This window comes from Globicephala melas, chromosome 2 (genome assembly GCF_963455315.2).
Source record: "Globicephala melas chromosome 2, mGloMel1.2, whole genome shotgun sequence".
Taxonomy (NCBI): Eukaryota; Metazoa; Chordata; class Mammalia; order Artiodactyla; family Delphinidae; genus Globicephala; species Globicephala melas.
In genome coordinates, this window is record NC_083315.2 from 165,903,902 (window position 1) to 165,931,208 (window position 27,307).

At 50.3% G+C, this 27,307-nt stretch overlaps 1 protein-coding gene across 1 annotated transcript in view; it reads left to right on the forward strand.

Moving 5' to 3' along the window:
• Positions 1-27,307, forward strand: part of RIN3 (Ras and Rab interactor 3) — a 118,560-nt gene that overhangs the window by 52,332 nt on the left and 38,921 nt on the right. The window contains exon 3 of the mRNA XM_030883518.3: positions 92-209. Within this exon, the coding sequence (XP_030739378.1) occupies positions 92-209 (118 nt within the window). The remainder of the gene's footprint in view (positions 1-91; positions 210-27,307) is intronic.

The following is a 27,307-nucleotide window of genomic DNA, read 5'->3' on the forward strand; positions in this document are numbered from 1 at the left end:
ATTCCAGATGACTTCCATCTCACTCTTGTCCTTCTAAATAACCTGCCCCCCAAATCTTTGACTCATGGAGTTCCCCCTTCCTCCACTGCAGACGTTCCTGGTCCGCCGGGACGGCAGCTTGAAGCACCCGGTGCTCTGTGTGCACTTCCCTTCCCCAAACGAGAGCTCATCCGCGGTGCTGGAATACACCATTAAAGAAGAAAAATCGAGTGAGTACCATGTCCCCGTTCTGCCTGGAGCCACACAGCAGCGGCAGATGCTACGCCCTGTAACCACAGACCCTCCTCCCAGGCCAGAGGGTCTAAAATTAGAAGAAGGGGGAAGGTTTCATCCGCTGAAGTTGTTTGGCCCGGTTTGTTCTGAACTCGGTTTATCACTCAAAGTCAATGCGAGTTTCCACTCACCCATGTCACAGGTTGATGGCTGTGCTTCCTCAAGGCCTCTATGAAGTCTCCTCTTGTTAGGTCATGGTAGAGAAAGGGAAGGAAAAGAGAGGACACGTCTGGGCCCCTGGGTCCTAGTGACAGCTCAGCACACACTCAAACCATGATCTTGGACAAGTCACTGAACCTCTCGGAGCCTCGGTTTGCTCATCTGTCAAATGGATATAATAGTCACTTCCCGTCTGTATCACAGGGCCTTTGTGAGGGTCAAATGGGCAAGCACTTTGAAAGACAAAAATCCTGTGTGCGCCCAGGGCTGCCAGGAGCAGGCTTGAGCCTCCGTGGAAAAATGTTTGGGGACCCCCAAACAAGGGTGGGTTTGTACGCAATTGAAAGGGTTTGGGCTTCCGAAGCCCCTCCTCTCGTGGGCCAAGCCAGGTATTAAGATCCAAAAAGCTTGTTGAAAGAATCTGTAGACTATTCCAAGCACCGGCTTAGATCCTCTTACAGATCGATCCAGGGATGCCAGAAGCTTTTTACTCTTGGTTAGCGGCAGAGCGACAACATTTAAAGAAGGTAAAATATTTAAGTATTTTATAAATATTATAAGTGTATGATAGAAATATATACTTTAATCATATATTTGCATAATTAAATGTTATATAAATATAATAAATATTTTAAAAATATTTTAGGGTGCTTGTTTCTCAAGAGACACTTGTGCCCGACACTGGGAAGATGCAAAGATGAAAAAGACAGAGCTCTGGCTTCAAGGCTCTCCCAGTGTAGTTGGAGGGTGGGGGGCAAGGTGGGTGGGAGAGACACAGATCTCAACACTTGCTGTGCAGTGTGACAGATGTAACTGCACAGGGACCTCTGGCCGAGGGGCACAGAGGATGCAGACCACGGTGGGAAGGATTCCGGGAGGGTGTCAAAGAGGAAGGAATACAGGCTGGCTCCGGAAGCGTGAGGATATTAGTTCAATTAAATGCTGCTTTTCTAGCTCCAGAGGTAGAGGAGAAAGCAAAAGCAGGGGCAGTTTCCCGTTCTTGCCATACACTGAATGGGTGAAACAGTTCACTCATTTGTGTATTCAACAGTTGATTATTAAGTGTCTGCTCTGTGTCTCAGGAGCTGTTCTACCATTGGGGACACAGCAGGGAACAAAACACAGTCCCTGCCCCTAAACAAACGTGGAGAGTCATGCTATGGAGAACACATAAGTGGGAAGATTAGCCAGCTGTTGCAATAACAACAAAAAATGTAATGGGTTAAACCCAGAAGGGGCTAGTTTCCCAGTCATGTGCAAGGTTCCTGGTTAGTGTGGAAGGCTCATTCAGGGACCCCATCTGGAGCACGCAGCCCCCAGTTTCTTGTGGTTGACTCCATGCCATAGGCTGGAAGGCGAAAGAGGAGGCTTGTGGGCAGGTCTTACCTCAATGCCTGAAAGTAGGTGTGTCACTTGTGCTCACATTCCATTGGCTAGAACTTGCTCACATGGCCACACCCAACTGCAAGGGAGACTGGGAAATGTGGTCCAGACACCTGTCCAGGGAGGCGCAGAGGGCCTGAATCTTGGTGAACTGCTTGGAGTCTGCTCTCTGGGTAAGGGGTAAGGAGTGTGTGGGGTTGTTAATTTATACAGCAACCCTTAATGACTCCTGCCTTACAGCATCCAGCGGGGAAGACAATGTAGGGATCTCAGAGAGGAAGGAGAGTGTTACAGTTTCCCCAGACCAAGCATATAGCGTCCTCTGATGACTGCAGAAGGGGTGAGGTTGTTTGGGGCACCTGGGGCGGCACAGACCCTGGGTGTGCTTTTGATCTCCTGGGAGAAGAGACAGCCATCAGCCTGTCTGCTTATGGTCTTGTGCAGTCCTGCTGCTTATTGAGAGTAGCCAGGCTGTCGGGGACTTCGCTGCCCAGACACCAGGTATCTACAATCCTTTAGAAGTCCAGGAGCCAGTTGTGCTCTTGAATTTCAACACTAACATTAGGAACGTAGCTGAAAGCAGGGAGTTGCATTGTGCTGAGCCTGTTTCACGTCAGCATGTGCTCTAGAAATGGAAGGAGGGAGCGTCGCTTCAAGGGAAGGCTGACCAGGGCGGCTTCTTGGAGGAAAAGGGAGTTGGGCTGGACTGACGGAACGTCTGGAAGTTCTGCTTCCCTCCTTTGTCCCTGTGCTTCTTTCTCCACGTCCCTGCCCCATCTCCAGGGTAATCTCTTCTAGGTCTGCCCAACCCAGCGACAACCTGGCTGCCCCAGGCTTTTGGAACTTGGTCAGGAAGCCTGCACAAGCTCTCTCTACCCCATGCAACCAGGATGTCATGTCTGGCTATGTGTCTCATTTCTGATTAGGAGCCCAAGGAATAAACCAAGGTGTTCGGGATGGAGGAAGCTTCCTTCCCTGGTTTCCTGTCTTCCTCCCATTTTCCATTTTTCATTTTTAAACCTTTAAAAATTTACGCTCAGCTTAGCTGAAAAGAGCAAACCAAACATCCTTTGTGAAACATAACTGTTCCAAATCACGATTCGTGTCCATTCACTGTGACTACACAGATGCCATAAGTTTGCATGTGTTTCATTTCGCTTTTTTAATTTTACTCCACTGCTCCCCAAACCTCAGACCCCTGAGATCTTCCCCCAGAGAAACCAGACAACAGCAAGAAATCAGCAGGTCGTGTGTTTCTTTGCCATGTTGCTTCGCTGCTTCAACCTTTGTCCTACCTTTCTGTTCAGTACCTGCCTCCTGAACGTGGTGTTTGAGCATGGACCATGGAAGCCACACAGCCTGTGTCGGATCCGAGCTCTGCCTTTTACCACCTGTGTGACCTTGGGCACCTTGCTTAACCTCTCCAGGCTTCTAAGATGGGGGTGATAACGGTGCCTGCCTCCCAGGGTGCTGGAAGGAGGAGTTAGTGTGTCTGAAGTGCTTAGGGTGGGTGGTACCCAGAGCACCACAGAGGGTCATAATTGTGTTGTTGTTCTTGCTGTTATAATTGAGCCTCCTGCAGGATTAAAGCAAAAGGAGGAGTGGAATAAGCCGACACACAGGGTTCCAAGGCTCTGGGTAAATCACAGCCCAGCGTGTGGGGCCTGCCTTCTAGTCCCTCATGGGAGGAAGGAGCCACCAACTTCCTCAGTGCTCCCGTGGCCATGGTGGCTGCGGCGGGGGGATGGCCTGAGGAGGAAGTGGGCAAGGGAAAGGCCCAGAGCCTGGAACCGGGACCTTTTGCTGGGGTTCCCCACACAGAGCTGAGGCGAAGGAAGGAGACAAGGGGATCCCCCGAGGTGGCTGGTCAGCCTCATCTGTGACCCCACTCCGTTTGCTCTGAAAGGGAAAGACCCACGTGGACCACCTCTGGGCTTCTGTGTGCTTGGGTCATCCTCTAGTTCCTTGGGAAGCGTTTCTTGGCAAAACTCTGAACCAGTCAGCTCAGGCTGGTTATGCTGTGGTGACAAACAGCCCTGCACTGCAGTGGGCTGCACACACACAGCACTGCACACACAGTAATGTGAGTGTATTCCCCACTCACGTCACCTGTCAGCTGAAGCTCTTCACAAAAACATTTCACTCTGCAATCCGGGCTGAAAGAGCAGCACCCAGCTGGGGGCAGAGGGAAGGGAGAGAAATGGCAGAATGCCAGGAGGGCAGCCGAAAGGATTTACTCAGAGGTGGCAGGTGTCACTTCCCATCACATTTCATTGGCCAAGCAGGTCAGATGGCCAGGTCAGACTCCATGGGATGGAAAGTATGATCCTCCCGCCAGCATGTGACTAGCAGGGAGGGGTAGCGACTATTTTGAACAACTGTTACCATCTACTGCATCCCCGATCCCCTTCTGTGCTGCACCAAGGTGACAAGAAGGCTTTGCGCCGTCTGGGTCACCACTTAGCTTCATCAGGGACCCTCAGAGGCCAGATGTGTGTCTGGCGGGTGGGGGCAGAGAACCAGCAGAAGAGACTGGCTCAGGGGATATAGGAGACGAAGGAGCAGGACACGGGGTAGATGGAGGCTAGTCCCGCCTCCAGGCTCAGCCCTGCCCCTTTATAGCTGAAATTAGCCACCTGGCTGGGGCACACTAGCTACTTTTTCATTAATCTGCACCCTTGAAGATGGTGGCAATGACACATTGATGGGATGGCATTTTCCTGCTGGCCGCCAAATAACAGAAAACCAGTTGGCCCCATCTGTAGAAGAGGAGCTGTGAGACAGCGGCGGATGGTGTGGTCTGGCCCCTACAGGAAGTGACTGCCTGGTACTTGGCCTGAGCCACTTGGCCGAGTTTCGGGGGGCAGCCCCACTTCACTCCCTGCCTGTTCCCTATGCTGGACTGACCCCTGGTTTTAGAAAGGCTGGCCTGTCGAACTCAGTTAGGATTTCTTCTTGCCTTGAGCAAATCTCCCACTCTTAGGGCTGAGGTTTTAGGCCAAGTAGTTGAATCGGATAGATACACTTGCACTTGGGAACGGAGCCCACCTCATGGGCACATGCGGTGAATGTTGTGTTGATTGGTGTCGATGATTATCACCGCTGGACTGGGGGGACCTTTTAAACGAAGGAGGGGAGAAATTCTAGATGAGTCCTCCTGGGCAGTAGAGATCTGTATGTACAGGAGGGCAGAGTGTCACCCAAATTGCCTTTGAGGTCCACACGGGAGATTTGCTTTCTGTGCTCTTGGGTTTGACCCTTTCACCAACTGACCCATTATCCTAGAATGAGATTGAACCTGTATTTGGACCAAAATGTATGAAGTCCATAAAAAGGTAAGGAATGATTATTATTAAAGTCAGGTTGGTGTGGAGAAGGCAAGTTCTTGATATTTTATCAGGGAGCAAGTATTGCCTCGTGAGTGAGTCTTGTGCTCTTGTCAATGCAAACCTCTTTTGAGAGCATGAGCTTTGGAAAGGCTGACAGTTCTAGGTTTTTATTCTGTCCCTGTCACCTTCCAATATCAGGCAAGTTACTTAACGTCTCTGTGCTTCGGTTTCCTCATTTGCAAAATGGGAAGATCTGCAGCACAGCTTTTGGAGGATTGATGAGTGAACTCGGGTAGGGACGTGGGACAGTGTTGCCTGGCACAGAGGAAGCACTCAGCATCGTGCTATTGTGACTTAGAATAAGAAATATATCCATGGTCTTCATTCCCTGGCACAGAGCTCCTAAGACCTTTGAAATTTCCTAAGTGACAAGAGCCATAACTGTGTCTTGAGATTCAAAACAAGCCCTTTCAACCACACCTGAGTTCATGTCCATGTGGTGACTTTTGGAAAGTGCCTAAGGATGGGGGCTGGTTGCCAGGGAGACCAACCCTACGATTGGAGCTTTGGAACTTTCGGTTCCACCCCCAACCTCTGGGAAGGGGAGAGGGGCTAGAGGTTGAGTCAATCACTGATGGCCAATGAATTGATCAGTCATGTCTGTGTAATGAAGCCTCTGTAAAAAACCGAAAAGAACTGGATTCAGAGAGCTTCCTGTCGGTGAACACACGGAGACTGGGGAGACTGATGCGCTCAGAGAGCACGGAAGCTCTGCACCCCTTCCTGCATACCTTGTCCTATGCATCCTTTCCATCTGGCTGTTCCTGAGTTATAACCTTTTATATAAACCACTGATCTTGTGAGTAAATGGGTTTCCTGAGTTCTGTGACTCACTGTAGCAAATTAATTGAACCCAAGTGGTTGGAACCTCCAGTCTGTAGCCGATTGGTCACGAGCACAGGTGACAACCTGGACTTGTGATTAGTGTCAGAAGTGGGGGGCGGAGCCGGAGGGGGGGAGTCTTGTGGGACTGAGCCCTTAACCCGTGGGATCTGACACTGTCTCCAGGTACATGGGGTCAGAATTGAGTTAAATTGTAGGACACCCAGCTGGTGTTGGAGAATTGCTTGGTGGTGTGGAAAAAACAGACATTGGGATTGCTGTCAGGATGGAAGTAGCTCTAACATCCTAGTGTTGTCTCCTGGACAAAATGAAGACGTTTATGCGGAAAAGCTATCACAGTGTCTGAGTGTAGTAAGCACTCAATAAATACTAGCAGTTATAATTAGCTGTTGAGTAACAGGCAGCTCAGACCTCAAAACCATCACTTCCTTCAGCACCTTGCTTCTGCAGGACTCCTCTGAGAAGTTAATTCATTCTGCTTATCTCACATTGGTCATTACCCATGGAGGTTTTGGTTAAAAAAAAAAAAAAAACTAACCGCAGTTTGTATCTTTCTGTTTTCAGTAATTCCCTTTTCAGCCTCCAAAATTGGGGTTGGTCCAGGAAAAACTTACATCACCAGCTAGTTTAACTCCAAGAACCTGATTGTAAAACTTTGGTGAATTTGTTTCTGTTTTTTTGAAAATAGATTTTGAATCATAGTGGTGCATATATTTTTTAGCCTTTCTTTTTCACTGAAACATTTTATTATGAGCTTTCTCTGTGTTATTAAACATTTCAAAGACTTTATATCCAATGAACTGCGTGCTGAATGACACTTACGAAGGCTCTGTAAGACATGGCCCCTGACATTGGCCCAGTGGTGAGACAGACACACACGCATTTAACCAGAAATGCAAGCCAGACAGTCCTAAGTGCTAGAACGTAAGTGCGCGCTTTGAGGGTACCAGGAGTTTGTCCTGCTCTGAGACAATGGAACACGGCGGGGAGGTTTTGACAGAGCTGGGAGGAGGATCTAGGACACATGGCCTTGGAGCAAGAGAAGAGGGAAATGGGTTGAGGGGGGAGGGGATGTCTCATCCCAGCACCAGGCCCTAGTGAGTGGCCTCAGCCTGTGTGTACAGTGACTGCCACCTTCAGGGCCTTTGCAGCTTCAGAAAACGTGTCTAAGGGAAAACAGTCCAACTCAACTGTTGCAGAGAGCTGGGGGCCTCTGCACAGCTACCCCTCTTCTAAGGGTGACTACAGAGGGGTCAGGCACCCCCTGGGCTTCCTGTCACAGGAATGCTCTGCGTGTGGATTATTCATATTTGTGTCTGGAGCTCCCACCTTCCTTTCCAGCTGTTTCTGCCTCCTTCTGCCACCCTCCATGAATAGCTGCCTTCTGGAAGTTCTCTAGCCAAAAACAGATTTATACTGATGTGTGAAAGACTAACACCCCCGTAAAGTACTGCTCCCGGCCATGAGGGTGCGCATCGCAGTTGAAATAAAGTTATTGTACTGATGTTACAGGGGTGGAGCACCAGGCCTCAGCCAGCAAAGAGTGGGAGTTAGTTTGTCCTGGCTGCCCTGAAATAGCAGAGCAGGGGGCACCTGTTCTAGTTAAGGCGCATCTGGCCTCCAGCATCCTCCCACGCCCACCACCCACCCAGGCTGGCTGACTTTCCGAGGAGACTACTTAGGTTGACGGTGAAGTTTCATGATGCATCTCTTTTTTTTTTTTTTTTTTTTTGCGGTACGCGGGCCTCTCACTGCTGTGGCCTCTCCCGTTGCGGAGCACAGGCTCCGGACGCGCAGGCTCAGCGGCCATGGCTCACGGGCCCAGCCGCTCCGCGGCATGTGGGATCTTCCCGGACCGGGGCACGAACCTGTGTCCCCTGCATCGGCAGGCGGACTCTCAACCACTGCGCCACCAGGGAAGCCCTCATGATGCGTCTCTTGCCTGATCTCGCCTGTTTGGGGCAGTCTCTCCTAGGTTATCTCCACGTGGAGGCCCCCCTTCCCAGAAGAGGAGCAATGCCTGCATCCCCATCTGGCACCACCTGTCCCCTTTCTCTTCTCCTCCTCTGCACTCGCCGTGTCACCCCACCTCTGTGCTGTTCTCAGGGGCTCGAAGCCCACTCCTCCGGGCCTGTCAGTTCTTCTCATTATTCTTTGTTGTCCATTTCATATTTTCATGTCTTACTTCCCTAGCTGGCTGAGAGGGTAGAGCTTGTGTCCGATACAATATCCGTGGTCCCCATAGCCTGGCAGAGGGCAGGGCCACCGCTCAGCTGGTTAATCACACCTCACACTTGTGCAGAGAGACGGCCTGGTCTGGAAAGACTGAGAGAGTGGGCTTTGAACCCAATGGACCCAAATTGAAACCCACCCTTTTGCTTTCATCAGCTGTGAGGTCTTGGCAACATTGCTCAATCCTCTACCTCACTAAGCCTTGGTTTTCTCATCCGTGAAATGGCTTCATAACTGTAGCGATGACTAACTGGAACTGCATACAGTAGGTGCTCATAAAAAGTTAATTGCCTCTTTCCCTTCTCTGACTGCCCACCTTCACCCTTGGCATAGGTCTTGGGGTCAGAAAACCTGGATTTGCATTTAGTTCTTCTGCTTAACTAGCTCTGGGAACTCAAGCAAGGTGTTTGACTCCTGGGCCTCACTTTCATCAACCACAAATAGGGTTAAAAATGCCTCCAAGGGGCTTCCCTGGTGGCGCAGTGGTTGAGAGTCCGCCTGCCAATGCAGGGGACGTGGGTTTGTGCCCCGGTCTGGGAAGATCCCACGTGCCGCGGAGCGGCTGGGCCCTTGAGCCATGGCCGCTGAGCCTGCACATCCGGAGCTTGTGCTCCGCAACAGGAGAGGCCATAGCAGTGAGAGGCCTGCGTACCACAAAAAAAAAAAAAAAAAAAAAAAGATGCCTCCAAGGAAATTGTTATGAGGAATAGACAAGAAAACATATCTGTCAATTTGATTACTATGTGTCTTGGAATGTTCCTCCTTGGGTTTCTCCTGCCTGGGACCCTCTGCACTTCCCGGCTTGGGTGGCAGGGAAGTTTTCGACTATAATCTCTTCAAATATTTTCTCGGGTCCTTTCTCTCTCTCTTCTCCTTCTGGGACCCCTATAATGCGAATGTTGGTGCGTTAAATGTTGTCCCAGAGGTCTCTTAGTCTGTCTTCATTTCTTTTCATTCTTTTTTCTTTATTTTGTTCCGCAGCAGTGATTTCCACCATTCTGTCTTCCAGGTCACTTATCCGTTCTTCTGCCTCAGTTATTCTGCTATTGATTCCTTCTAGTATATTTCTCATTTCAGTTATTGTATTGTTCATCTCTGTTTGTTTGTTCTTTAATTCTTCTAGGTCTTTGTTAAACATTTCTTGCATCTTCTCCATCTTGCCTCCATTGTTTTTCCGAGGTCCTGGATCATCTTCACTATCATTAGTCTGAATTCTTCTTCTGGAAGGTTGCCTATCTCCACTTCATTCAGTTGTTTTTCTGGGGTTTTATCTTGTTCCTTCATCTGGTACATAGCCCTCTGCCTTTTCATCTTGTCTATCTTTCTGTGAATGTGGTTTTTGTTCCACAGGCTGCAGGATTGTAGTTCTTGCTTCTGCTATCTGCCCTCTGGTGGATGAGGCTATCTAAAAGGCTGGTGCAAGCTTCCTGATGGGAGGGACTGGGTGGTGGGTAGAGCTGGGTGTTGCTCTGGTGGGCAGAGCTCAGTAAAACTTCAGTCGTCTTGTCCACTGATGGGTGGGCCTTGTTGGTTGTTTGGCCTGAGGCAACCCAGCACTGGAACCTATAGGCGCTTTGTTGGGGCTAATGGTGTACTCTGGGAGGGCTCACGCCAAGGAGTACTTCCCAGGACTGCTGCTGCCAGTGTCCTTGTCCCCACGGTGAGCCACAGACACCCCCTGCCTCTGCAGGAGACCCTCCAACACTAGCAGGTAGGTCTGGTTCAGTCTCCTTTGGGGTCACTGCTCCTTCCCCTGGGTCCTGGTGCACACAAGACTTTGTGTGTGCCCTCCAAGAGTGGAGTGTCTGTTTCCCCCAGTCTTGTCAAAGTCCTGCAGTCAAATCCTGCTGCCCTTCAAAGTCTGATTCTCTAGGAATTCCTCCTCCCGTTGCCGGACCCCCAAGTTGGGAAGCCTGACATGGGGCTCAGAACCTTCACTCCAGTGGGTAGACATCTGTGGTATGATTGTTCTCCGGTCTGTGAATCACCCACCCAGCGGTTATGGGATTTAATTTTATTGTGATTGCACACACACACCCCATCTCACTGCAGCTTCTCCTTTGTCTTTGGGTGTGGTGTATCTTTTTTGGTGATCTCCAGTGTCTTCCTGTCAGTGGCTGTTCAGCAGTTAGTTGTGATTCTGGTGCTCTCGCAAGGAGTGAGCCCACGTCTTTCTGCTCTGCCATCTTGAACCCAGTCTCAAGAAAACATATTCAAACATATCTAAAACCTGGCAGAGATGCAAGAGTGAGCTGAATACTACTGCATCCATTCATTCACATGTATACATAGCTAGCATCTGTTGAGCCCTAAGCTCAGATAAGACCAAATGCTGCTCTTAAAAGGGTCACTTGGGTAGCTGAGTGGGTTGAGGCAAGAGTGGAAGAAACAAGGCCAAGTGCTTTCGCGAGCGCTTTGTAGTTCTCACGGCATTCCTGTGCAGAGTCTTGCTCTGGGAGGGGCGCCCCATATTCAGGACTCCTAGGGAGATGTTCCTGGGGGACTCAGCTTTGGGGTTTTTCCCAAAAGGGAAAGCTAACTGTCACCTCTGAGCACTTCTGAAGCACTTCCCAGATTTGCTTGGCTCTGGAAGCTCCCAGACAGCTTCACCACCAGGAACAGTGACAGCATCGTCGGTGTGAACGTGTGCAAAGCCATGGCAGGTGTCAATAAATAGGGTTCTAATCCGGCTCCCTCAGTAACTTGCTGTGTGACCTTTAGCAAGTCACTCAAAGTCTCTGGGCCTCCTGTGAAAAGGGACCCCTGACCTCACCAGGCAAGAGATGGATATAAAATGCCTTAGAAGGATGAAGCCCCACACAGAGAGAAGGCGCTGTTCTTGGTCTGCCTGGCCCCAGACATCCCAAGCACTTGGATAGAAAGCCTTGCCATAGTGGAGGAAAATACATGTTGTTCAGTGTCTCATGCAGCCCAGCTGGCCACTTGGGAAGCCACAGTATAATGCCTGTCCCACCAACTTCTCCTTCCTGCCCAAACTATTTAAGGAAGCAGTCAGAGGTGAGACCTTCTGGCAAGTTCTGTAGAAATGGACTGGTGACTTCAGTGTTTTCTGTGTGTCCGTCTCCCTGGATCTGTTAAGCAGCAGCGAATAGTTTTCGCTGCTTTTATTGGCAGTCCTGAGCCTGTTGCATACATGCTGTGTGCTTATTGCCGTCTCAGCCTTGGTTTTCACAGCGGAAACTTTCAGGGAACTTCCCGTCTTGGGGATGTTCCTTTAATGTAGTCATTGTTCCCAGTCCAAGGTTGCCCTGGGCAACCCCCAGGTGAGATCCAGTTCCTCATTTCTAGGCCCTACCCTTGAAATCTTAGAGCCCCCAGTTATTGGGGAAACTCCCTGTGTACCGGGCCCTGTACCAGACTCGCTGTGTATCAGGCACAAGGTGGGCATTCATGGAAGCTGTTCCTCTTGTCTTCACCACGGCCCTAGGAAGCAGGTGCTAGACCCCTATTTTGCAGCTGAGGGAATTGTGCCCAAGGATGGAACAGGGATTGAACCCGGGTCGTCGACTCCACGTTCAGAGCGGCTTCCTCTGGGCCAGGTTGTTTCTTGTCTCGCCTCTCGTGGTCCTCATGCTCGTGGTGCTCCAAGTCAGGGAGTGATGGGGGGTGCCCCTTGGGAGATCGAGCAGAACATCACCAAGTATATGTAAGGACTTTGGAATCGCCCTCAGAGTCTGAGGTCTCAGCTGAGATTATACCCAAGAGCTTTATGTTTATTGCACAGAAGAGAAAGCTGGAGAGAAAGGGGCAGACAGAGGCTGGACGGCTTCAATAAGGACAGCCATGGAGAAGAATCAGTGGGGTCACCTGAGTTCCGGGCCTCTTAACAGTTCACCCTCTTGATGACCATCGCAGGTGGGTTTGTCTCTGAGCCGCGGTGTTGGTGGCGCACCAGAGCCTGATCATTCCAGCCCGTGAGACTGCTTCCCAGCTCTGCGCTTGAAATCAACATGGTGGGACTATTTACATCATGGAAATTGGCAAGTGCCGTAAAATTGGGGCTTTCTGTCCCTGGAGAGCCGGTGGTTAAACATTACCGGCACACCACTGCTCAGTTTCCTCATCTATAAAATGGGGACAGCAGTGCCCACCTCATGGAACCATTGGGAGGGGATGTATGTGTGAGCATTTTGCAGACTAAAGCATGATGTGTGTGTAGATGTGATGTGTGTATTTATGTAGTTTGTTGTAATTCTTACACAAAAAGCTGTCTCTTTAAGAAGGGGTGGGGCTGTATCTTTGCAGAAACAGGAAATAAGTTGGAACCAGGGAGTGGTACAGCAGGTGTGGCATAGATTCCCCGAGGAATCGGGAGTCATGTGAGACTATAAACCGATCCTGGGATAACATTTGAGATCGTGAGGTCCTCTCTAGTGGAAGCCTGAGGGGCTCCTTCGTACTGGCTTCAGGGTTGCAAGGACCAAAGTCCTGTCAGTCACTGAGAAGACATGGTGGAGTCCACAGTTTTCTTTGTGGCAGTGGCAGTGGCTGTAGTTTTGAAAGAGCCGACACATAGGCAGCCCTGGATGTAAAGGCTCTTTGTCGCTTACTCGCTGGTTGAACCTGGGCAAGCTCCAGAGCCTTTTTGAGCTCGGTGTCCTCATCTGTGACATAGGGGTTTGGGGAGACCCGTGGAGAGGGGCTTGTGGGTCTTGGCATCCCCGGACTGTATGTTGAATTTGTGTTGGTTCCGCTGTCTCCTGGGGCTCCCTCAGAACTCCGTTTTCACAACACTGTCTTAGGATTCCAGGTGGACCCCTGGTCTGCAGAATGTGGCTCAGGGGTTGGTACAGGAAGCTCCCTCTGTGCAGCCTGACCTAGAATGTTCTCCCTGTGCCTCTTCCTCTACTGAGTTATGACATGGAATATTTATTGAGAACTTTGCTGGGTACAGTGAGAGATTCTAAGGAAGTGGGATGCTGAGAGCAGCCATTCCCTGAGCCCTTTATATGAATTAACTCATTTAATCTGTATATCAGCTCTAGGATACAGACACTATCATGAGGCAGATTATAAATAGCTGTGCTTTTTTCGACACTCCTCCCATCAAGAGGTGGGGGGCTATGGCTCCTCTCCTTGAATCTGAGTCAGGCTGGGACTGCTTTGGGCAATAGAATAAGGCCAAAGTGACACTATGCCAGTTCCATGTGCAGCTTTTTAGAGAACTGGCAGCTTCTGCTTGGACTCTGGGAGCCCTGAGTTGCCATGTAAGAAGTCTGATGACTCTGAGGCCACCATACTGGAGAGGCCCAGAGATATATGGACAGGGAGAGAGCCCCAAGGAGGCCTACTGAGTCTAGCCTTCCAGCTATGCTTGCCAAGGCACGGGCATGATTAAAGGCTTCCTGGACCCTCTGGACCAGACCAGTCCCCCGCTGAGTATCAGCAAGTGACCTAGTCAGTGCTAGGAGCAGCAGAAGAGTCTTCCAGCAGAGCCCTGCCCAAATTCCTGACCCAGGAAATCATGAGCTACAATAAGATGGTGGTTGCTTTATGCCACTAAATTTTGCAAGTAGTTTATTGCACAGCAGTAGATACCAGAACAAGTACTGTCCTATTTTACAGATGAGGAGACTGAGGAAAAGAGAAGCTAAGTGGCTTGCTCATGGTCACACGCTAGTAAGTGGCGGGGCCAGGATTTAAACCCCAGCAGCCTGGCTCCCCAGCACGTTCTTGGCACTGTGTCATACTACGTGCTCTTAACTTGAAAACATGGCTCTGCTCTCAGGGAAACTTCTGTCTCCTTTGGGTGCAAGGATCACACACACGACATAATTAGAGAATCGCGTGAGACATTTCACTTAATTCTTTTACTCAGTTTAAGAACACTAGACCCTAGGGATACAGAGGTGATGACATTAAGAAAATGTTAGGATTTTACTGCCCTCAGAGGAAGGACCCCACCCCACCCCAACGCTGGAAGAGGGTGAGTGAGACCCCAGGGGGCCACCTCTGGGGAGTGAGGACATGTGAGCTGTGTCTTGAAGGATGAATGGAACTGTCCCGTTTGGATGAGGGAGGAAGAACATGTGAAGTGGTGGGACGGGATGTGCAAGGACTTGGAGTTTCAGGATGTTGGGGTCCGTCCAAGGGACGTGGTGTCAGCTGGAGTGTAAGGTGTGCGGAGGGAGGGACAGGCAGAGAATGGGACCACTGGCCAGAGCTGATCACAGTGGGGCGTGCACCCAGGTCTTGCCGCTCAGCCTTTATCTAAATGGCCACAGAGAATGGGGCCAGGCTGGGGGCAGTGGGGAGGAGATCTGACGCTCCTTTTAAACAGAAGTCCCGTGCCACTGGGGGCAGCATGGAGGCTGGAATGCAGGGGAGACCCCCGGGGGCGGACACCAGAGGGGACTCGGCAACGATTTAGGGGCAGCATGTGGGGCGTGGAGAGGAGGGGCCCCGGCCAGAGATATCCAGGAGGAAGACTGACAGCCCAGCTGGCAGAACTGGTTGAGGAGGGAAGAGGATCCTATGTGTGGGGAACCTGTGGCAGCGTCACCCCAGATCCAGGGGAAGGGTGGTTGGAGGGGGTGACAGCAGGGAACACGGGAAACCACCATGCCAGCGAGAAAGAAACCCTCCACCATCACCCCGGTGCCTGGAGCAGCGCCTGGCACATAGTAGGTGCTCAGTAAATATTTGATGAATGCAAATTGAATAAACCCCTGGGTCCAGGCCTCTGGACGGAGGGCAGAGCCCGGGGTAGAGATCTGAGAGTCTCCAGGGGTGAGATGCTAAGCCTGCATTGTCCCTCTGTGGTGGTCATGTCCTGTGGGTTCAAGAGGCCCGTTTCCACCTCTGTGCTTAGAGATAAGTCCACTCTTCTTACTGGGCGGTAAAAGTGCCATGTGGTAGTTAAAGGGGAACTTGAATTAGATGACGGGCTAGAGAAACCTAAGACTCTGAATCTAATTGCCGGAGGACTTTGAGCCCCGACCCCCAGTAGGTCACGGGAACATCCCTGTGCCCACAGAGATGCTTCTTGCGGCGGCAGCGGCGGCAGCAGTCGTGTCCCTTTCCCTGTCCAGGGGCATTTATGATGATTCAGGAGAGCTCCCAGCCCTGTGCCTGCTGGGGATTTGGGGAATGGGGGCGGTCTCCTGCATTCAGAGCCAGTGAGGAAATAGAGGGTCAGAACACCAGCCTTCCTACTGATGGACTGATTTGAAGGAAGCAGTTTGACCTACAGCTGAATTCAAGTGCCCTAGCATCACGCCCCTCATGGAATTTGTTCCCTGAAACCGCAGGCCTCCCCCTGGCAAGGGCCAAGCCTGCCCCGGGGCGCTTACACCAGGGCAGGCGAGCAGATAGCTGCCTCCTGAGGCCAGCTGGCTGGGTCTTTACCAGCAGGTGTTTCAGTAGCATCTCAAAGCAAGTGAAATGTCGGTTGACTTGAGACCGGTCCCTTGTTCTTGACTCCACACTCAGTGGCTCTGCGCTGCTGGGGAAGCGGACTGGAATGTGATTCCTGTGAGGCTGAGGTCATGGATTCTGAGTCCTAGCGGACACTCCGGTCTGGCATTCAGTTCGGTTCCAGCGCTGATGTCGGGCACCCACCACGTGCGGGCAGCTCTAGGTGTCGGCATCCACAGGGCCCCTGGGTTCCTGCCGGTTGTCCTAGGAGCACAAGCTGCTTCTCCCTCTGGTGCTGGGTTTCTGAAACTCAGCACTCGACATTTGAAGCTGGATCATTCTTTGCTATGAGGGGCTGTCCTGTGAACTATAGTATGTTTAGCAGCATCCCGGGCCTCTGCCCACTAGATGTCTGTAGTACCAACCCCTCCCCATCCCCCCCAACAACCTAAGATGTGTCCATGCACTGCCACATGTGCCCTGGGGTAGATTTGCTCCTGGTCAAGCACAGCCGACTAGTTCGGCAACCATGAGCCACGTGAGACTACTGAACACTACAGATGTGGTGAGTCTGAATTGAGACGAGCTATACCAGATTTTGAACACTTCGTATGAAAAAAAGAACGTGATGTGTCTCAGTAATTTTTTTATATTTACGGTTTGTTGAAATGATACTATTTTGAATATGTTGCATTAAATAGAATATATTATTAAGATGAATTTTACTATTTACTTGTTTCTGTTTACTCACATGGCTATGAGCAAATTTTAAATTGCACACGTGACTCGAATCATATTTCTACTGGACAACAGGATCTAGACAGCCAGCGGCCTGGTGTGCTGGGTGAGGTCACGGGCTGCAGAGTCAGGCTCGCTGCAGGTCACATCCTGGTACCACTTCACAGGTCTGTGACCTTTGGTGAGCCACTTAACCTCTCTGGGTCTCACAGCTCTCATAAGTGGCAGTCACGTTCTTCTAGACCGCAGATAAAAGTTCCGAAACTCTGAGGTGGGATGAACCTTATAAGCTCCTGAAGTTGAAGCTGGGTTGTTTTCTGGGTGGGGTAGTTTCTCGATGGGTCCTCCGGTGGCCCTCGGGGCTGTTCTTGCTATCAGGGTGGTGCCCTGGGCCACCTCCCTTTCCGCCTGTCCTTTCTGCTCCCAGAGAGAGCCATGTTTGTTCATGATGGGTACAATCAAAGATGCCTCCCCGCCCCTACAGTCTGAGTAGAGGAGCTGGCTGATTGCTTTCTCAGCCTTGCAGCCCGTTCCCTGTGGGTAATTCAAGCCCTGGGATGGCGGGCCTCTGCTCAGCATCTCTCCTCCACCCCTCCCTGTTCCTTCCCCCCAAACACCTCCCTGTTTCTTACTCTTTATTTAGTCTTCCCCACCATTTGGCAATTCGCACATCTGTCCAATGTCTCCCCTTCTGTTTCAGCATCTGAACCTATAAATAGTTCCCAGGCAAAGTCCCATCTGCATTGTGACCATTCATCCTGTATTCCTTTTCCCAGACCGAAATCCTCATGTACACGGTTGCTAAATACGGAAGTGCACCATCCAATGAGAGGAATCTCTTATTACAGCTTGGACAGTGTGGTGGCAGTGGCTGCAGATGTGGCTGCCAATGTGGATTCAGAGATAAGGCTTTCAATAATGGCAAGACCGGTTAAACACAGGGGGTGATCCAGGCGAGGCCCTGGATCTGGGAAAGAAGAAAGGGCTGGCCCTTGCTTTCTGGGATCTTCATTCTGGGCCAGAGTCAGGCCTGTGAACACATCATGATGAGGTGTAGTCATGCTCTACGTTGGAGCGTGTGTCCAGCGCTGGGGCCAGAGGGAAGGGAGCATAGTTCTGTGCAGGAAGCCCTCTCCGAGGGTAACACGGGGCCTGCCTGGTGACTGAGGAGGTGTGTGACCCATGGGAAGGTGTCTCTGTTAGCTGATAGGTGAGGGAGTCACACTGAGTGCATTTGGGTGTGAAGCACCGGGATGCCCTCCCTCTGCCCCACGCCACCTCTGCTGAACAAAAGGTGCCTAGTGCTCCAGGCTCCCAGGCTGGTGGTACCTGCTCATGGCTGGCTGTGCCCTCGGGCCAGTTACTTCAACTCTCTGAGCCTCAGTTTCCTTGCTTACGAGGATAATGGAGTTGCCATGATGATTAGAAATACAGAGGCTAGAACACAGTAGGCACTTGGTAAATGGTAGATGATATTATTATGGTGGTTGTTAAAACTTTGAAAACGATAACCCTCTGTTAGTAATCAAGAGGCTCAAATTTGAACAAAGCCCACACTGCGAAGTTGGAAGAAGGGGGCAGAACAACAGTAGTCCAGGCTCAGAATCTAGATTCCAGAGAGCAACAGAATCGAACTGCAGAAAACACCCAGGCCAATCCTCTTTCACTGGTGCTGCTCACCTTCCCTGGACTCAGTTTCCCCATCTGTGCAGTGAGGGAGTTTGAACCAGAGCTGGCTCTAAGGGCCCTTTCATTCTGACTTTCAATAGTTCCCCATCCATTGGGAGGCATAGTTGAGTGTGCTTGGGTCTAGTCGGGGCAAATTTGGGGTGTGGTAGAGAACTCAGTAAAAAGACATTGCTTCCTTTTACATCCTAAAATTGTTAAGATGAAATCAAGAGGAGATTGCACCTTATGCCGAGAACAACCAGCATAGATGGCCATGACTCATACCCAGGGCTGCCATGGACAGTTGCCCAGCTTGCGCACTGCTCAAAACTTCCGGGTAGGATTAAATCCGGCTGACATTCTGCTCGTCAGGTTGTGCAGTTTTGTGCAGGGCTGCAGCCACCTCTTTGCTCCCTTGCCAAACGCTGTAATGGGGCACTGGGAGCATGTGGAAGTGGCCCCCTGCTTGGGCCCCTGGCCATGGCTGCTAGATCCTCCCGTGTTCCTTTCCCATTGGCCTCTAGTCAAAGGTACACAGGGCAAAGGTACACAGGGCAAAGTTGCCGTGCCCCAACTCTGAACAGAAGGCCCTGCAGCGAGTCCTGCCCCCAGGGGCCCATGGCTGATGGGGGAGACTGAGGGCTAAGGAGGGATAATGTACACTGAGAGGCTTCAGGGCTGGTGGGGCTGTGCGGGATTTACAGAGGACAGGCTGGTAAATAGACAGGGAAGGGACTCCAGGGCCAGCCAGTGAACCAGGGGCTAAGATGCCCACCCTGGACCAACAGTAAGAGCCAGGGACAGAGAAAGGGAACTGCTTTCAGCACATTTGCAGATCATCATCCTCTCCCAGGTCCCTGAGCTCTAACTCGCCGCCCTGCCCTCCACTCCCCACCCCAGACCTTCCAGACCTCTGTGTCATCTTTGGCGGAGGGGCTGCTATTCCTCCCTCAGGGCCTGCCTGTGGGGTACCACTCAGCCTCTGCACAGCCAGCGGCAGGGCCCGGGAGGGCCTCAGTTACTCGTATCCTCACTTGGCCGTTAGAGAAGTCAAGTCTCAGAGACTTGAAGGCTTTGGTCTCCAGGCTTGTGGGGGATGGAACCAGGAGCCCCTGCCCAGTCGGTACCGTCTAGGTTTGGGCTTTGCCTGGAACGGGAACAGGAGTTTGCCCCGCTCCGAGCTCCAGTCGTTGTATGGCTGAGCAGCAAGTCAGCTCCCAGAGCACAGGAGATCTGCTGCCTGGCGCTGGCCTGTTCGTTCTCACTTCTCCTGGCAACTCTCCTTCTGCTAGAGCCAGAGCTTCCGGAAGCCCTAGTCCAGCAGCACCCTTCCTTCTGGAGGGGGTAGAGCCATTCTCCCATTTCACAGGTGACCCAGCTGCACTGCAGCAGCATCTTGAAGTAAGTGGTACCAGAGCTGGGCCTGGAGTCACGGGGTCCCCTGGACTCCAGAGAAATTGCCACTCTCCCCACTTCCACCCCTGGGAACGGGGCAGGTAGTTTTCATCTGTCACAGAAAATTGGACCTGATGATAGCAGCAAACAGTCCTTTTCCTCCTCAGCCACAAACTGTCCAGGTGGTGGCTCCCTTGGCAACCATGGTGTTGCCGTGCAGCGGTGGGTCCCACGAGCCAGAAGGCACCTGTGACCTTCCAAGTGGGGAAGGAGCTGAGGGGGCATGGGAGGGACACCTGGAAGAATGGGCCTGGCCTCACCTGTCCGGCCCGCAGGTGACCCCCCAGTCCTGCTCCAGGTGTGAACCACTCCCCAGCCTCTGGTCACATTGGCTTTCTATCCCCAGGCTCTGCACTCCTGGCCTTTTCTGTCAGGGACCCAGCTTGGTGACCTAGGGCCCCTTTTAGGAAGTGGGATCAGAATCCACTAGCATCTGTCTTCCAGCCCATTCAGGGTGATCCGTTTTAGAGAAGGTTGGCTCGACAGCGTCACATAAGGCTCTGGAGTGAGGCCACTTCCTGGGCCCAGACTTCCCCCAGCCAGATGTGACGGCCTTTTCTGAGAGGCCCGAGACCCCATCTCTTCTGCCAACACCGGCCCTTCCTGTGTCCCTCTGGGGACACTGTCCTTCCCGGGCAGTTCTCATCCATCTGGGAATGTGTCCATTCCATAAACGCACAGGCCTTGCTGAGTACAGGGTTTTTTCTCAGATAAAAATCAATGAACATCTCTCCCACCCTCACCCAACCAAATTTTCAATCATAAAAGAGGATGAGCGGGTTGTTTAGAATCTCTGCCCCTCAGGAAGGAGTTTCAGCTGGGTCCTGTGGCCAAAACCACCAGCCAGTTCCCTGTCACCCTGCTCACCGTGAGCCTTCCTCTCGATTTCTAAATCCATTTCCCCTTATTTCTACAGATATGAGCACATAAATATCTGTCAATGGTTGAATACATAGTGTCCTAGCTAAAGAGTAACTCTGACCCAGCCCTTCCAATGAGGGTCATACCTGGAGATTTAGGTATAATTCCTGTTGTCAACCGAACTGTGTTTGAACAGAGATCTCTTAGGTTAACAAGGGCGTCTGCCAACGAGGAGGACGGTTTGCGTTTCCTGAGTGATCTGTACATTTCACAGTTTTAATAACTGTTGGCAAGGCATACTTTCATTCGCGTTTTCGTGTGACCATCTTTTCCTCATCAAAGCCCAGGGTCAGCTTAGGTGAACAGATGCTCATCCTTCACTTGTTAGTAAAGACAAATCAGACCCTAAAGAAGGCACATGCCAATAGCCATTCTCTGCTTAAAATGAACATGATGGGGCTTCCCTGGTGGCGCACTGGTTGAGAGTCCACCTGCTGATGCAGGGGACGCGGGTTCGTGCCCCGGTCCGGGAGGATCCCACGTGCCGCGGAGCGGCTGGACCCGTGGGCCATGGCCGCTGAGCCTGCGCGTCCGGAGCCTGTGCTCCGCAACGGGAGAGGCCACAACAGTGAGAGGCCCGCGTACCGCAAAAAAAAAAAAAAAAAAAAAAAATGAACATGATGTAGAATGTCTCACTTGTCGATTTCACTCACCTCAGTCACTAGGAATGTGTGGTAATTAAGCCAGGCTTGACTAAACTCTACCTTTGGACCAACTATGAAGAAAATGTCTGCAGAGGGACTTAATAGTGCCAGTAAGATTGCACAGGGGACTTTGGTCTAGATAAGGATAATAACGGGTTAAAGACCCCTCATACATTAATTATAACAATAGATACTGCCAAATGCAAAGAAGAGTTGACTGTTCATTAAAGCAGGCTGGAAATATCCCTACGGAATCATTTATGCAGCACCAGCTGAGTGCTTACTATTTCGCAAACTTGGACAGTATTCATTTTTTTCATTCTTTTTTTTTAGAATTTTTATTTATTTATTTGGTTGCGTTGGGTCTTAGTTGCGACAGGCAGGCTGCTTAGTTGTGGCAGGCGGGCTCCTTAGTTGTGGCTCACTGGCTTCTTAGTTACGGCATGTGAACTCTTAGTTGCAGCATGCATGTGGGATCTAGTTCCCAGACCAGGGATTGAACCTGGGACCCCTGCATTGGGAGCGCAGAGTCTTAACCACTGTGCCACCAGGGAAGTCCCATTTTTTTCATTCTTAACATAAAATTTGAAAGACCCTGTTCACAGATGAAAAGACAAGCTATAGTTGGGAGAAAATATTTGCAAATCACACATCTGACAAAGGCTTTGTAACTATAACATAAAGAACTCTCAGGGCTTCCCTGGTGGTGCAGTGGTTGAGAATCTGCCTGCTCATGCAGGGGACACGGGTTCGAGCCCTGGTCTGGGAGGATCCCGCATGCCGCGGAGCAACTAGGCCCGTGAGCCACAACTACTGAGCCTCCGCGTCTGGAACCTGTGCTCCACAACAAGAGAGGCCGCGATAGTGAGAGGCCCGTGCACCGCGATGAAGAGTGGCCCCCGCTTGCCACAACTAGAGAAAGCCCTCGCACAGAAACGAAGACCCAACACAGCAAAAATAAGTTAATTAATTAATAAACTCCTACCCCCAACATCGTCTTAAAAAAAAAAAAAAGAACTCTCAAAATTAAAAGCAAGCAACCCAAATAAAAATGAGCAAAGGATCTGAATAGACATTTTTCCAAAGTATATATACAAATAGCCAATAAGCACATGAAAATGTACTTGACATCACTAATCCTTAGGGAAATGGAAATCAAAACCACAAGTAGATACCACTTCACACCCACTAGGATGACTCGAATCAATAAGACAGACAAAGTACTGGCAAAGGTGTGGAGAAAGTGGAACCTCATCCATTGCTAGTGGGAATGTAAAATGGTGCAGTTGCTTTGAAAAACAGTCCCGCAGTTTCTTAAACATGTAGAGTTACTGTAGGACCCAGCAATTCTACTTCTAGGAATATATCCAAGAGAAATGAAAACATATGTCCATATAAAAATTTGTACACAAATGTTCAATGCAGTATTTTTTGTAGTAGCCAAAGAGTGGAAACAACCCAGATATCCATCAGTGATGAATGGATAAACAAAATGTGGTGTATCCGTCTAGCAGAATATCATTCATCCATAAAGAGGAATGCAGTGCTGACCCCTGCTGCAACGCGGACATGGACGAACGTGGATGAACATTTAGCATGATGCTAAATGAAAGAAGCCAGACCCACAGGGCCACATACTGTATGACTCTATGTATATGAAAAGTCCAGAACAGGCAAATCCACAGAGACAGAAAGTAGATTAGTGGTTTCCAGAAGCTAGGAGGAGGGAGAGGTGGAAAGTGACTGCTGATGGGGACAGGGTTTGTTTTGGGGGCTAATGAAAGTGTTCTAAAATTGATCGTGATGATGGTTGCACAACCCTGTGAATATACTAAGATCATCATGCACTTTAAATTGGTGAATTGTATGGTGTGTGAATGATATCTTAATTAAACGGTTTTTAAAAATTCAACATTAAAAGAAACTGTCCAATTAGAAAATAGGAAAAGACATGAATAGACACTTGAGCAAAGAGGATGTACACACAGAAGGGCATGCAACATCTTCCTGAAATGCAAATTAGAGAAATGCAAATGAAAACCACAATGAGATATCACTCTACACCTAGTGGAATGGCCACAGTAAAAAATAGTGACAACACCCAGCTGGCGAGGATGGGAAGAAATTGAATCACTCCTTCATCGCTGATGGGTCGTAAAATGGTACAGCCACTCGGGAGGGCAGTTTGGCCCTTCCTTTGAAAATGAAGGGGAGACTTACCATGGGACCCAGCAGTTGCACTCTTGGGCATATACCCCAGAGAAAGGAAAATATATTTTCATGCAGAAGCATGTACATAAATGTTCCACGGCAGCTTTGTGCATAATAACTAAAACCCGGAAATTCCCAGATGTCCTTCCGTGGATGAATGACCAAGGAAGCTGTGGTACATCCAGACCATAGGTTACTACTCAGCACTAAAAAGGAACGGGATATCGATTCACTCAGTAACTTGGATGACCCTCGAGGAAATTATGCAGAGTGGGAAAAGCCCATCCCAAAGAATATGTACTGCATGACTCCATTTACGACATTCAATAATGTCATCACAGAGATGGAGCAATTTGCTAAAAGCGCCATGCCAGGTGCTGGAGGTACCATGGAGAACAAAAGATACATACACAGTTCCTGCCTTGGCAGTTCATTTGTATTATTGAGTGATAAAATGGAATTTCTTAAAACAAAGCATCTTCTAACGGCTTTCGGTTCTTCATGGATAGCTGACGTTGAGATTGTAAATGCTAGAAGCCAGGCCGGCGTGTGTAGACCCGGCGTCTCCACCTTGTCCCGATTCAGCCTTGATGGTGAGTCATGAGGTGAAAAGTTTCCTTTTCTCTAGGCAGGGACAGAGCCCCAGTGTCGTCACCTGTTGTCACCTTGGGACTTAGCAGGTGGGTCTGGTCATTCTCTCTCCTCACTCTTTGAAAGCGGGATGGTTTAGACAGGGTCTGGCGTATTCCCACCGCGGTTTCTGCTGAGGAGGCTGGAAGCTGTATACAGTGGAGGAGTTGCTGCTCAGGGATGCAAAGGTGAGCAGAGGGGAGCCGGCATCTTTGTTGGGAGGACCCAGCCGGCAGTGGCTGACACGGGGAGCTTGTCAGCTGTGCCCGCAGTGCTGGGAGGGGCACCGAAGCAGCATGAGTGAGAGGACTCTGGAAACCCATCGGCTTCTGAGAACAATTTACGGAGAGATTTAGGAAATTCAAGAAAAATTTAGAGAATTTACATATATGCTCATTATAAATGCTTATATATGCTCATTATAAAAATCCCAGAAAAACGTAATACAGGAAGTGAAATTCAGTCCACTCTGTATGTGTGCATTTTCTTTTTTTTAATAATGGCTTTATTGACATGTTTTTATTCCATGTATTCAGTATCATACAATTCACCCATTTAAAGTGTACGATTCAGTGGCTTTTGGTATATTCAGTTGTCTAGCCCTCACCAAGGTCAATCTGAGAACATTTTCAACACCTCAGAAAAGAAGCCCCGTGTTGCACAGTGTGAATGTACTTAATGCCACTGAACTGTACACTTAAAAATGGTTTAAATGCTAAACTTTGTTTTTCATAGTTTAGCACAATAAAAAAAAAAGAAACTCCATCCCCTGTCCCCTGTCCCCTTTCTCCTTAGATAGGATGTACTTTCTATCTCTGGACATTTGGTTCACTCTTGATTCTGACACCAGGAGGCCTGGTCAGCCCAGCTGTCCTTCTCAGAGCCTTCCCTGCGTGCCGGGCGCAGGGCTGGGCACGGTGTAGGTGATGGGCAAAGTGAGACCCGTTCCTGTTCTCAGTCTCACCGTCTGAGAAGCCTCGGCGCACGTCACAATGTGACCACATATCCCCTGCTTCCTGAGCCAGAATGTGTGATTAGGACAGTACCTCCTGCGTGTGGCTTTCCTGTGGGAGAGGTCAGGGTACCAGCAAGGCTTTGAGGCAGAAAGTGGACCTGGAGCTGATCCCTCAAGGCAGGGAAGGGGGAAGCTGGATCCTCTGTGCACGAGGAGACAGCACGAGCAAAGGCCCGGAGGCCAGCAATCCCAAGTCGAGGTTGGCAGGGTTGGCTCCTGCTGGAGACCAGGGAGAATCTGTTCAAGGCACTCTCCTGGCTTCTGGTGACAGCCAGCAATCCTTGGCCTGTAGCTGTATTCCAGTGTCTGCCTCCATTCACATGGTCTTTTCCTCTCTGTGTCTGTGTCCCAGGTCTTTACCTGTCTTCTTTTTTTTTTTTTTTAATTAATTAATTTATTATTTATTTTTGGCTGTGTTGGGTATTTGTTGCTGCACACAGGCTTTCTCTAGTTGCGGCGAGCAGGGGCTACTCTTCATTGCAGTGCACGGGCTTCTCATTGTGGTGGCTTCTCTTGTTGGGGAGCACGGCCTCTAGGCTTCAGTAGCTGTGACTCGCGGGTTTCAGTAGTTGTGGCACACGGGCTTAGTTGCTCCGCGGCATGTGGGATCTTCCCGGACCAGGGCTCGAACCCATGTCCCCTGCATTGGCAGGTGGATTCTTAACCACTGTGCCACTAGGGGAGTCCTACCTGTCTTCTTATAAGGACACCAATCATTGGATTTAGGGCCCACCCCATGCATTCTGACCTTGTGTTAACTTGATTCCACCCGACAAGACACTCTTTCCAAATAAGGTCACATTTATAGGTACCTGGGGTTCGAATTGAAAAGTATTTTTGGGGGGACACAGTTCAACCCACAACATGTGGGTACTTTACTATCCTTGTTATACAGCTGAAGAAACCGAGGCGCAGGGAGGATAAGCAATAATGTGCTGGAGACACGTTCACACTCAGGCTGTTTGGCCTGGGCGCCTGCATACAACCACCAGGCCAGGGCAGGACACAGGGCGGTCCTGGAAGCTGAGCTCTACCACCACCCACCGGAACAGAGGATTGTCTAACTCTTACTGGTTTGCATTCACCTCTGCTCCAGGACAGTGGGAGGCTGCCTGTCGGGACTCCCTCAAGTCCCAGGTGTCCCGTTGGGCCCCTGCAAGGAAGACCCTGATCTACACAGTGGGAGGTCTGAGACTCTAACCAGATGCCCCTGGGGGCCTCTACTCCTCTGGGGTCTCCCTCCCAGACAGACTTTTAGCAGACATTTATTATCTCCCAAACCGCATGGCACACACTGTGCTGGGCACTGAGGGAGACTCAAATGTGGGCAAAGCCCTGGCCCTGGCATATAGGGGCTCCCCCGGGTGTGTCCTTGGTGTGCAGGGATGCTATTCCCACGAGCAGGACGGGAAGGTACGAGCTGGGGGCTGGGGCAGAAGAGACCTGGTTACAAAGAAACAGACATGAGCCTTGACCATTGCTTGTGCTTTTTCACTGTAAAAATGTGATTGGGTCGCTAGAAGTTTGCTTGGCCCCAGCTACAAAAATGAATGCGCCCTGGTCCCTGCACCCGAGGAGCGGACCAGAGTGGGGTAAACTAAGTCTAAAGGAGCTGCAGGCTTTATAGAAAATGCCAGGGGCACAGCAGAGGGAGGGACTGACTATCTTAAGGGTTTAATCTGTGTCTGCAGAGGTCAGACCATGTCTCAATGATGAAGAAAACCTGCTAATTGTTGAGCAGGCCCGGCATAGGAGGCTAGGCTGTTTGCGTGCATCATCACTAATCCCCCCTTGAGGGATTCTTGAGAAAGGTCTTTACATTCCCATTTTGCAGTTGGAGCTTTCTCTTTACCTCTCCCAACTACGGGAGATCTTTTGGCCAGTTTGTGCTGCTTCCTGTGGAGAGAGTGGGCGATGCACTAATGTGCCACTAGGTGGCGCCATGGGCTGCCTCATGGCCGTTAACTCATAGAGGGTGGTAATTCCATGCACTGATGTTTCCCAGACTTGTCCTTTATGGGCATCTTCCCGGTACCTCCGAGTACTGTAATCTATCTAATATTTTTCTTTAAACTCCCTTTTAAATTTTTATATCTATCCTAATGGGATACCATAGTCTCTTTGCCATAAATGATGAATGTAATCTTTTAAAAAATCATGTTAACTGTGTAGAACAGTGCAATAGTATTAGAAGGAAGGAATGTATTAAAATAAAGCTATTAGAACAAAACGTGTTGGTTCATGTGTCCCCTGTGGCCATCTCGCAGATCACCAATGCAGCGGAAAGCTGTCCTAGGCTTTGAAAATAGGACAGCAGGCTGCTGTCACCTAGATGCACGAGTGTTTAGGGTTGGAAGGGCTCCTTCCCT